This window comes from Cydia pomonella, chromosome 23 (genome assembly GCF_033807575.1).
Source record: "Cydia pomonella isolate Wapato2018A chromosome 23, ilCydPomo1, whole genome shotgun sequence".
Lineage (NCBI taxonomy): Eukaryota > Metazoa > Arthropoda > Insecta > Lepidoptera > Tortricidae > Cydia > Cydia pomonella.
This window is the reverse complement of record NC_084725.1, coordinates 1,651,959-1,664,723: the sequence shown is the minus strand read 5'-3', so window position 1 is coordinate 1,664,723 and position 12,765 is coordinate 1,651,959. Positions and strand designations below refer to the sequence as shown.

Here is a 12,765-nt window from a genome sequence, read left to right as displayed (position 1 = left end):
CCTAGCAAAATCAGCTGCTGATTCTTTGACAGCCAGGGTTGCCATTTACGGAAATTAATAAAAACCACTTAATATAGAATTACTATGTATATTCTCTAAACACAGCTTTAAAATCGCTAAAACGATGCAGCGATTAATGGCTACCAAATCAAAATCAATACAGTTTTCAAACTAAGTGCATTGCCAACTTACAAAATTGTTTTTTTTTTTTTTCACCACCGTCTAGCGAACGTCAATTGAAAAAAAAGTTCACCATAGACAATATTTTTTTTATTTTGACGCCCGCGCTTATAAAGTTTTGAAAGTTTTTGAAATAAATTTTGCATTTTTTATAAGTCAGTCATCTTAAAAAAAGTATTGTATGCAACGTAGTATAACTAGGTCAATAAATGGTCGTGGCGAATTCCTTTACAATATTAAATAGTTGGAATATTAGTATCAAAATTCAGCCAATAAATTACGATAAGAAAATGTAAAACCCATTTGTTCATCTCTTTCGAAATATATTCGGTATTCTAGCTAGTCAATATATATTCATGAGTGTGTTTAAAATTTAAACCCTCTCAATATCTGTTATTCTGATTTATGTATTATGTAAGAAATCTTTGAGCTCAGAGTTTGTGCTTAGCTGTCAACTTCGTTGCTCGTTTGAAGTTTTATCTCTAGAATGTTCTTTGGGTTTCCGCCATTAAAATTAGCATAATGTGGACTTTGTCTTCAATTTACTCGTACCTATACTTATGTACTGTCTTATATGTATTTCTATATGAAAAACTTTTCTACTTATTTTATTTGGAGCAATTGCGTTAAAATGCGAACCATTCCCGTGCGTAGTGGGCTACATCAAAACTTACAATTCGTTGTTGTTTTAGTGGTAATTTTACACTACTAATCTACGGTCATTCAGCTTATATCTGTTTTCCCCACGACTTTTGGTTTCTCTGACTATGAATAATGAATTTAAAAGAGTATCATCCCGTTTGCTCAACGTCACAAATACTTTAATAGTGGTATATTCGCAGAGTTCGTTTTCCATTTCAGAATAGAATTACCTATTTGGTATGCGTCATTGTTAATTACCATTCAAATAATTGTTGTTGAACATAAAAAGCCTCTCGCAATTTTTTGACGACCGGTTTGGCCTAGTGGCTGCCTACGAAGCTGATGGTCCCGGGTTCAAATCCTGGTAAGGGCATTTATTCGTGTGATGAGCATGGATATTTGTTCCTGAGTCATGGGTGTTTTGTATGTAAGTATTTATAAATATTTATAATTATAATATATATATCGTTGTCTAAGTACCCTCAACACAAGCTTTATTGAGCTTACTGTGGGACTTAGTCGATTTGTTTAATAATGTCCTGTAATATTTTTAAAAAAAAATTCGATGTCTAGTTTTGTTTTTTTGAGTGCCCTAAAAATCAGTGTCATGTCATAGGCACGACATTATTCTGAGTCGCATCCTATTTGGTGTAGTTTGGACTTTGAGTTTTAGTTATTCGATATGATACTGCTCTGTCAGAGTCAAAAGTAACGTTATTGTTGAAGAAATGCCACTTTTGATACTGACAGATCAGTATTCAGATCAGTAACTCTGTTGGTTTACTCCAAATAAATATTTTTAATTTCACAGGTTTCTATTTTTAATTCAAAGAGTAAAAGGACGTAATACGGTCTAATTAAATATCCTGGCTTTATTTAGCTTTTGCGCATTGTAAGAGAGGTATGGGATTTGTGAATGTCATCTCGCTTTGTGTGGTAGGGCACAGCACAGCGGATGTCATTCCAGATCTAGAGCAGAGCCCAACTGGGGAAGTACCTCCACCTTACAGAAAACCGCAGCCAAATAACACTAGACCCTACTCATAGTGTTGTCTTCCTGCCGGTCAGTAAGGTTGCCAGAGCTCAACGAAGGTGCGGAGTATTAGAGTCGGTAACGCGCATGTAACTCCTCTGGAGGTGCAGGCGTACATAGCCTACGGAGACTGCTTACCATCAGGCGGGCCGTATGCTTATTTGCCACCGACGTAGTATAAAAAAAACCTGACTTTAAAACAGATTTATTTATACCAGCATCCAGTTTCAATGAGAGAAACAAATGAACAGCACCGCCAACTTTTCGTTTTGTCTACAGACTTAGTATAAGCTACAGCAGACATAATGCTGCATCCCAAATTTATGCAGATTCGGTTATTGTTTGCGACTCGCTAATTTTCTGCTTCGTTTGAATTCTGCATCATATTTTTGACTACTCTCACGTTGCTGTCAGTGAAAAACGCAAGGATATTTTACTGTATATTTTTGTTTCAATTGTATACACTGATCCCTAAAAGATATTTCTTCCAGCTAACCTTTGAGGAAATAATGCACTACAAAACTACAAGACAAGGTAGAATACTAAAAGGTCTAACTTACTTTACCTTTCTTGTTGCCCTTTTATAACTCCTGAATCAAAAATATAGTTAGTTAAATAATAAGTTTGTCACTATAAGCGAACGTGGAAATTAATAAGTAACTTATTTTTATTCTTATCTTATATTTTTAAATACAATTTAAGATTTTTTTATACAAATATCGGAAAGTCCAACCGTTTTACATAAAAAAAGCGGCCAAGTGCGAGTCGGACTCGCTCATGAATGGTTCCGTACCATTTATGACGTATTAAAAAAAAACTTACTAGATCTCGTTCAAACCAATTTTCGGTGGAAGTTTGCATGGTAATGTATATCATATATTTTTTTAGTTTTATCATTCTGTTATTTTAGAAGTTACAGGGGGGGGGGGGGGGACACAAATTTTACCACTTTGGAAGTGTCTCTCGCGCAAACTATTCTGTTTAGAAAAAAAATATATTAGCAACCTCAATATAATTTTTGAAGACCTATCCATAGATACCCCACACGTATGGGTTTGATGAAACAATTTTTTTTTTAATTTTATGACTTATAAAAAAAAAACTACTTACTAGATCTCGTTCAAACCAATTTTCGGTGGAAGTTTGCATGGTAATGTAGGGTAAAGGCACCTATTACCGTGGTAGTTAAGGAACTTTTCAAAAGAGATCCAAACATTAAGGGTATCAATGCTGTCTAACAGCCAGGAATATTTTTTTTTCATCAGAGCATTTAATGAACTTTCCGTTTCACACGTTTTTGGATTCATTTTGGGTTATTATATGTATTAAAATATTTTTTGAAGCCAAAATGACCAAATCTTCTATTACCGTGGCAAGGGACAGGCTGTGATTCTATTATCGCGAATTGAGCTTTCATTACCGAGGGTACAATTGGCATGATTTTTCTGCACTCGTTAATAGAAATCAAACTCAAAATTCGAAACCTAATACCGAGGGTTAAAACAATAATAACGACGTGGGTTCTGTATATTATTTTTGTGTCATTAACTTTAATAATGACACAAAAATAAAAAATAAAACTATAGGAGTATGTTTAAAAATAAGAGATATATTCTAAGAGATTATAATTACACTTTGACACAATCAAATACTATTAAATAGTTAACTTACCAAGTACCCACGAGTACCTGTATAACAAGTTATAAGTTGAATGTTTTACATGTAAAACAACAAAAATTACTATTAGTAAAGTTTTACTAAGGACGTATATGACAAATAGGCCTGCCTGTTATTAAATAAAGTAATTTTTAAATGCTATAAAGATTGATAAGAATTTGTCTTACTGACATAATTAGCTGCACAAAAAAAACAAGTAAGTAACATTTACTCATAAGGCACAGCGTAAATTATAGTCGAAATTTTATAAGCTGGACGTTTACCACCTGAGTGAAAGTTTACCACAGTGAAATGGTAAACGTCCACCTTATAAAATTTCGACTATATATAAAAACATGAAATTTTTTAATTCTAATATTTTTGATAAGGTAATTAAGTTAAATAAAGTCTCTCACATATTATGTGTTATAATTTACCCGTTTATAATTAACAAATCACAGTACTTTTCTTATTGCTGATTCTTATAGCTAAAAAAATTATGTCAGAGATTTTGGACTACTGTATAAATAAAATTATATAAAAAAAAATCTAATCGGAAATGTCCGGCAGTTGGGTACCCTTCCTTGTCTGTCAGAGTAATAACTGAATCAGAAAACAGAAGAATTTAAATCTGATAATGATAACTGAAGTCTAAATTTTATCAACGAAATCTGTACTTGCGGTACCCTAAATGCGATATTTCAATACAATACCAAATAGTCACTCGGTAATAGATAACTCTTTAAGAGCCTATTACCGACCCATTCGATATTTCTCTGGGTCGGTAATAGATTTCTATACATTCTATTACCGAGGGTAATCTGATCATACCATCGGTAATAGGCTTAATTTGGAGTTTAATTAAACCTAATTCCGACCCATAAAAATAATAAAACACAGATGTTTTTTCAAATCAAATCAAACACGTATATTACAAGCTTCTTGTAAAGACAAAATCACATAACTGGCAAGTAAATTTTAGGTTTTAACTCAAAATAAAAAAAAGTTGATAGATTAAGGGTTCCCATAGAAACAAGGAAATCGGTGCTGAAGTTTTTGTTAAAAATTAAGAGTTAGTTAAATACTTTCCATACCACGGAAATAGCTCTTTAATAGCGTGAATAGATCAAGATTGGAATAAATAAAAGAAATTATAAAATTGATAATTTGTAACAAAACTAAAGAGTAAATAACAAAACTACCACTTTTTCTATTACCGTCGCATACCACAGAATTACTTACCACAGAAGTAATTGGCGCCTATAACCGCTGTTTTTTATTTTCAATTTTAAATGTATTTCCGGGTCAAAAACTAAGTTAAAAGTAATTCAAAATCGTGTAGAAAACAATACACAACCTCTTAAAAGGCATTGCACTAGTTTATTTGCCATAACTATTACGTAAAACACTAAGTAAGATTGGAGTGCACTTACCTGTGGTGTCACGCGTCTGTATGGAACAACCGGTTCTTGCGCCGCCGTCGCACAAACTGACGAATCGCGAGTTTTTTGTTACACTCACACAAATGCACTCTAATGGGCACGATAGACCAATGAATGAGCTTGTTTTGTGTATGCTTTATTTCTTAGGGGATAGATCTGTTTGCTTGCAAAATGCGTATTTGTAAACACCGCGGTGTTAGACGTCGATTTTGATACCCGCGTTAATAGCCGCCGTTACCCTACATCATATATATTTTTTTAGTTTTATCATTCTCTTATTTTAGAAGTCACCCCACACGTATGTATGGGTTTGATGAAAAAAAAAATTTGAGTTTCAGTTCTAAGTATGGGGAACCCCCAAAATTTTTTGTTTTTTTCTTCTATTTTTGTGTGAAAATCTTAATGCGGTTCATAGAATACATCTACTTACCAAGTTTGAACTGTATAGTTCTTATAGTTTCGGAAAAAAGTGTCTGTGACATAAACGGACAGACAGACAGACAGACAGACATGACGAATCTATAAGGGTTCCGGTTTTTGCCATTTGGCTACGGAACCCTAAAAATGACTTATTATTACTACAAAAATACGTATTTCCTGTAGCATTATAATAATCCAGAAAAAGTTGCCTTAGTGTGGCCTTGATCTATCAAAGTACTGGCATTAACCTCTAGAAGGTAACAACGGCTCAGAATCGATTTAGTTTAGTCATATAATAGTTGTAAAAAAACTGGAGGCCAAACTATGTATTACCTACGTTGTACAGAACGTGGTAACAGACTAGTCTCAGACGACGCTCAGACTTATTGTATTGTGATTGTATGTCTTCAATGCTTTAAAAATGCGTAATAGGTACTGACATTGAAAATGTTAAAGGAAGCTGAATATACTTTTTATGTAAGTAATATCCATTCCATACTTTTAAGATTCTCATATAAAATACATGGTGAATATTTATATTATTTTTTGAGTGTAAACCCGTAGATGCAGACGTATAGAAACACATGAATGACGTAAAACATCAGATTTAAGAAGAATATTTTATCCTCACGGATCTTCAGATCATTATTATTATTTTTTATGACTTACAAGTCTTCTGTAATTCATCTAGTGTCTTTGTATACATGTACATCAGCCAATAAATTAACCGACATTGGATTGTGACCCATGCATTTCAGCTGTCACCTGGTCCAAAAGTGCCAAAAAGGAGCATCTTTGCCGTGTTGTACCGCAAGCGAGATTTGCCGGACCAGGTAAGAGCCGAAACGGGGGTCACAACTCCTATCTCTCAAACGTTGTGACTTGTCTATTAAAAAATCCTTGACTATCAAGATGTTTACCCGACCACTATACGACTTCCAGGTCACGTAGAAGCCGAGCCGCTGATGAACAACGCGGACGAGCACGACGGCCGCTACATCGAGGACTATCTCTGGAACGGACAGAAGCCCGGGGTCCAAAGGTCAGTCAGCAGGTTGTAAATACGAACTAATGGCGAAAATACTGCAACATCAGCTAATCTGGAAAAATAGGTCCCTACGAGGAGGCAGCGCGCTGGGAGCTTAGCCAAGTTTCTAGAAAACGCTTAACGAATTTAAAATAATATAACCGTGACTTTTCGTCGCATCTGTCATCGTTATACTTTTTTTAAATTATTTATAGAAAAATACTTATGGCTAGGTATACAAGTTTCGCCAAACTGGAGACAGTTTTCGATTGGCCTTGTCGACAAACGATTTTTTTTTTTTGGCTAAAGCCCCTATATTTGTGACAATGGTTAGCTGATGTTGTCTGATGGAAATATTATTTCATTCTGGGTGACTATTAATATAAAAAAAGGTATAAATCCATCAAAAAACAAAAAAATGTGCTTGAAAATAGCGTAACTGATAGCTCTTGTTAGACTAAGTAAAACAAAAGGGCCGTTTTTAATTTATATCAAGGAGGAATTTACGTATTCAACTTGATCATTCATGTTATAGTTACGTATGTTTGTATATCAATACTGGTAATACTAAATGCCTCTACACCTATTTGGATTTTAGATGAATAGAAGTGTGTGGGTAAATTTTAATATAAGAAAAGTTAATAGTTAAGGGATGTCACCGCGCTAATTATTTAAAAATAAACAAATACATTTTATTATGTATATTTATTAATAGTCAAACCAGAATGCATTGTTATCGCCAGGGGTCGGATACCGGTATTTCCTTAATACAATTAACCGGTTAATTATTCCGGTTCATCGTAACTGCGACATTTTTTGTTGTTCTAAACACTCATTTTAAAATAAAAAAATAAAAATTATTATATTAATTATTGTATTTAAGAAAGCTATTCCAATAATTTTAAATATCGGTTACGACCCCTGGTTATGTCATCATATTTTATATTACTGTTATTTGACCCCTCTAGTTACTTTAATAATTCCTATTTATTACTAACAACCCTTCACTTGCGTGGCAAAATTGTCTACTCCGTTAACAATCACGAAAATCGCATCAAGTTACATACGTTGCAACTGTTTTCTTCTTATTGAACGGAAGTTTATTTTTAAATGAATACTATTAATTTGTGTAACTATGACGCCATTTTATTTGCACATAATGAAGTAGACAACCACCTTGGAACTAAAAATTTGTGACACAAGTTCCTAAACCCGTAGTTTCAGCTTATACTATTTCTATATTATATGCTTTCATTATATTTCATCTGTCATATATTTGGATTGTTTCTTGTATATTTTCATTCGTTAGCCGTTTTAGATATTAGTTTGGATATCAAAAATATTATTTTAATTTTCTGTAATGTGCATGCCAAAAATTAAATTTCTTATTGAGTATTTATAATTTACAAGAAACAATTTATTATATATTTTGCCCACGTTTCTTCAGTATTATATCAAACCATCAAACAAGCTTTGCTTTTGCTAAAGCAGCTTATTCGCAACCACATCGAACACATTTGACCTCACAACTGGGTCCATACTTACCCCAGAGTCAAAATTTACCAAAATTTTACACAAAATTATATTAACGCCTAAATCACAACACACTTATAACGCAAACATTATATAAGTATCTATTTTTTATTAAAAATCCGTTTATATCCGGACATATTCATGTATTATATTTTATTCAAAATAGTTTAATCTATTTCCCAAACAAGTTATGTACATAAAATCTTTTCTTTTATAAAAGTAATATTTTAAATTCCCAAACTTTTTCAGGTGAAGAAAAAAGAGAAAAATCACTGCCGTAGCTTTCAATTCTATATGTCTAGCTTTGTGTACTAATTTACTAACCCAAGCGTGCGGGGAGTCTTTAATACGATCACATCGCTACCATTTAGTGCTATAGTTGTCGTATAATAGCTATATTAGCCAATAGTGCGAGCATCGTTAGTGCTATAGTCGTGTACAGTGCTTCTGTGACAAGCGTTATAAAGATCGTATAAGAGGCTCACCGTGCCAACTGTTCTGCCCTATCTCCTTCTCTCAATATGTTACTGGGTACCGCAGAACAAGTCTAAATTTCGTTTTTGATATTTGCTTACAACTCTCGACACGGTGGCGGTTTTAGGCCGTTTAGTACTACTAACACTAGTCCGGAATGACAGCTAATAGTTACATTTTTTATCAATATCGTTGTGTCTTGCACTTTTGTCGATGTGAACGTTCATCAAAATTTTTGTTAGATTATTGTATGTCGATGTATCACCTAACAACACCTGTAACACGTACGTAGCGTCGGTCACGGGCCCGGCGGGCGGCCGGCGCTCCCTTTAGACTCTTCTAGGACTGGCATCCTAACCTCACCATGCGAGCTTAACAATTATTTGAAGCATGTCTCCTTACTAACCTGGCTCGGCGCGAGCTCTTTCTTTTGCCGCATCATCATCGTAAAGTCAATCCAAGCGTCTAAGACATGAAATGGAATTTTGCAGAAAATCGACGTTCCGTAGCGCGCTATCGGCCCTCATATCCAACGGGGAGGATCGTTCCAAAGATAATAGGAAACGTTACAAAAGCGAGTACAAAAAGAAATTTAGACCGTTCTCTCAGTACGTGTTCGAGGCGTCTAAAGGGACGTTTACGAAATGCAGGGGAAAAGGAAAGGTTGACGAGGCCAGCGAGAGGATGTTGAGGGAGCCCGAGGTGGCGAAGGGGGCGGGGTCGGGGTCGGGGGCGGGCGCGGGGCCCCCTCCCGCGGCCGCCGAGGACAGCGCCACCACGCTGCGCGCCGCCGGCCTGCAGCCGCTCGGTCTGGCGCAGGGCGACTCCTGGTACCGCGAGGTGCTGGACCTCCGCAAGCGCGCCGGCGAGTACAAGGTCTGCGACTCTCCAGGGGATGTTCAGTTCATCGTTCACAATGCCAGGCAAGGCGAAGCAGTCAAGATGTACGCGAAGAATCCTCTGAGAGAATCCAAAGAAAAATAACACAACTTCCATTGCGTCATAAGGGAACTGTTCTGAACTAATTCGTTATCCAACTGCCAACGGTATTTTAAACCATGAAATGAACACCCTGCACCTATAAAATAGCAGCCTTAAAACAATCTAATAATGTAAACGCAAAATTGAAAATATTCAAATAAAAGCAACTTCAGTTACAATCATACCATTGAGACATCACGCAGTAGTCGTTCATGCTTGTAATATTGCCATTATTTGACAGTACCGCGGATGGGGGACCGAGCTGGCTCCAGAACACATCACACAGCTATACAATAAGCAAATCGAGCTCTGGTACCAGGTTTCCCGCCGGTCCTCCCTATCGGCCCTATCACTCGCTTCCACCAATCACAAGTAAGTGATGCACTGAATGACAACGGAGGACCATAAGTAAAAGTCGGATAAGGGTTGTATAGAAGTCAAATAAATTGTATAATGTCGTGAAGAGTTAAGACGAAGATTTAAGTAGTGAGTTTTAAGCAAATGCATACTTACAATTGGATTTCTACCAATAATGAGAGTGAATCCTATGTCTATACTATGTTATATGCTATATTGTTGCTTCTGGTCCTTCAAACCGGATACGCTTATATTTTTAAGTTTGCAATAAGGCTGATATAAAGCTAAGGATGGCTTATTGCAAGGAGCCCATTCACATGCCATGTAGCTTAGTTTATCATCAGCCTTGAGTCTTATTATTACCTTATAGCACCTTTATAAGCAATGTATATGACCATAAACTAAAATACAAGGAAATAGGTCGACATAATCAATATAAGCATGGCAAAAAAACTTTACTTAGATTAAATATATTTTCCATGATCGTGGAATTTTCGTAGCAGTTGATTATGCCATTAACATAACTGATATTAAAATCCGAAAGTGTAGAAGGATCAATAAATGCTTGTACACTTCTCATATTATTTAAATAGGTCCAACATTATATGACTATTCTTGATCTTGACTTTGACCTCAAGCGGCAACTCAAATTTTAGTCCCGGGGTTCACTATTCCAAATCAAACTGATAAACAGCCTTGAGCTATAAAAGGCAACCATTATATCGAAATATTTCATCCCATTCAATCCTCAGGGCTTTGCCAAGAGACGAGAAAGATGGCAAGGACTCAAAGAACCACTCGCCCAAGAAGTACCGCTCGTTCCGCTCGGCTCCGCACCAGTCCATTCACGCCAAGCTGCAGGAGACCAAGGCGCTGGAGCGCTCGCCGCATAAGACCTCGCCGCAGAAACAGAGGAAAAAACTGCAGGGGCACAGCTTCGATGAGGGGGCTGCCCAGGATGGTAAGAATACCTACTTACTTTTTATCGACTCTACCGAAAAGATCAGGATAGTAGTCTTCTAAAGTACTATGGGTATTGGATATGTTATATTAAGTATTTTATAATTTTTATACGTAAATGACGATAATGAGTATTTTTTTACAATTTAATCAGCACAAAAGCTGTAAAAGAGTTTTTACAACTGTTTTATTCCCAAAATGAGTTCTGGGAATTAAACCTTTGAATACATGCTGATTGAGAACTAAAGATCCTGGAGAAGGATAAGTCATCTGCGTGGTGGCCACTCGTAGTAAAACTGCTTAAACTAGCGGTAAACACTTATGTTTCTTTATTCAGTTGATTAATTATAGTCGGGATTTTGTTTCTGAAATAAAAGAAAAGGGTTCTAGTTTTAGCAGATAATTCAAGATCGCGCAATTACGCTACTAGAGTACCATTTCCATTTGCAAATGGCTTGCGTATAGCACGCTCAGCGCTTTATTACAATTTGTACGAGAGAAGTTCGCAAATTTTACAAACCTAAAGACAGCAGACGGGTGCATTCGCAATCTGAACGCAACTTAATTTGAAGTTCTGTGACTCCAGGGCCGGCGGCCGGCGAGCCGCGCGAGTTCCGCTCGCCGCGCCGGCGCCCGCGCTCCGCCGACCCGGCGCCCGCGCCCGCGCGCCACGTCGCCGTCACCAACGGACACGATGCGCCGCGCCCGGCCAAGCCTACTGGTAAACTTGCTTGCTTATGCCTACACGTGTATAGAGGTCCCTGGTCCTGTCCCTTCCTATTGTAGCCTGCTGTCGGGCACTTTCTGCTGAGAGCGACAGTCGTATCTGTTTATTCCCTGTCGCTCTAATTCGTAAGAAAGCAGAAAATGCCAGGCGAAACTACTTAGAGATATGATAACCCCTACAAGCTGACCACATATATACAATATCTGTACGAAGTCGATCGCATCCGCCTCTTAAGAGTGTGCAAGGCGAATGCAGCCGAACTGATTGTCCTGAAATCTGATAACATAAGTTCACATTTATTTACGACCGATGACTGCATAATCATGAACAAAGTTATATAGACTATTTTCCTGAGTGTCTAGATCTCCTGACTCTTATAAAAATTTCAGCCAAAACAAATTTGAGCTGCAAACTAAATATAATAACCAGACCAGAGCTGAAATACAATGTATTTAAGTAAATCCTAATTATTATGTGTTAATCACTCCTTCTGTCTCTGGTGATCAATGGCCTCGGCCTTGATAATCAGAAACCATCAACACCTCCATTCTTTAAATAAAATTAATTGATCATACTTTTAGAAGTTTGTCAATCTAGCTAACATTACTTGTCTATTTATCATAGAGAATGACTTGAAACTTCTTCAGTGTATAGAAAAATTACAAATGTTGTGCTCCTGCCTGATGCTTGTACCCTATCCTATGTCTATATAATGAGAATATAGCTCTACATAAATTTAATTATTAACATTCATCTGGCCTGGCCATGAAAAGTTTTATAGTAACAAACAGGAAAACAGATAACATAAATCGTATTTTATCAATACTTTTTCTATTTTGTTGCTGTAGAACTTTTTGCAATTGCCAGACCCCTATGTAACTGCCAACTACCCCCTTAGAAATCCATGAAATAATTTCTAATAATTGAGCTAGCTATTAACTATGATCTTCCACATCTCATAAATAGAACCTAGAGCCAATTCTCATTATGCAAAACATGTTCAGTAGAAATTTCTTCTGTAGGTTTGCCGTTGAGTAGAGGGGCTAGTAGTAGAGTTAGGTCTTCGAGGGGCGGACGGTCGCCGTCAGCGCCGCCTAAGCCCATCAATGGGATCACAGTGGGGGTCAATGGGGTCAATGGGGCTACAGGAACGCCGGGCCGGGGACGCCGCAGTCGGAGCGTTTCGAAAGTTGGCATTAAATTGGGTGCGTACCAACCTGTGACTGTTGCGTCGACGCTCTCTTGTGTGGATCCGGCTTTTGTACTGTTTTTTTTTTGTTTTCTGTGTCATGAAAGATTTGAGCCCGACAAACGATCGGACTTTTACGATAGA

The 12,765-nt window shown here is 36.7% G+C and overlaps 1 protein-coding gene across 6 annotated transcripts in view; it reads left to right on the top strand.

The window, feature by feature from the left end:
- The window catches only part of LOC133530810 (uncharacterized), a 116,790-nt gene that overhangs the window by 95,021 nt on the left and 9,004 nt on the right, over positions 1-12,765 (top strand). For 3 of the 6 annotated variants that reach the window (XM_061868874.1, XM_061868876.1, XM_061868875.1), the window contains 6 exons: positions 6,316-6,415; positions 8,899-9,283; positions 9,630-9,760; positions 10,498-10,706; positions 11,292-11,426; positions 12,455-12,637. In XM_061868874.1, coding sequence (XP_061724858.1) covers positions 6,316-6,415; positions 8,899-9,283; positions 9,630-9,760; positions 10,498-10,706; positions 11,292-11,426; positions 12,455-12,637 — 1,143 coding nt within the window. The remainder of the gene's footprint in view (positions 1-6,315; positions 6,416-8,898; positions 9,284-9,629; positions 9,761-10,497; positions 10,707-11,291; positions 11,427-12,454; positions 12,638-12,765) is intronic. The other 3 variants (XM_061868878.1, XM_061868879.1, XM_061868877.1) reach the window with 2 other exon arrangements.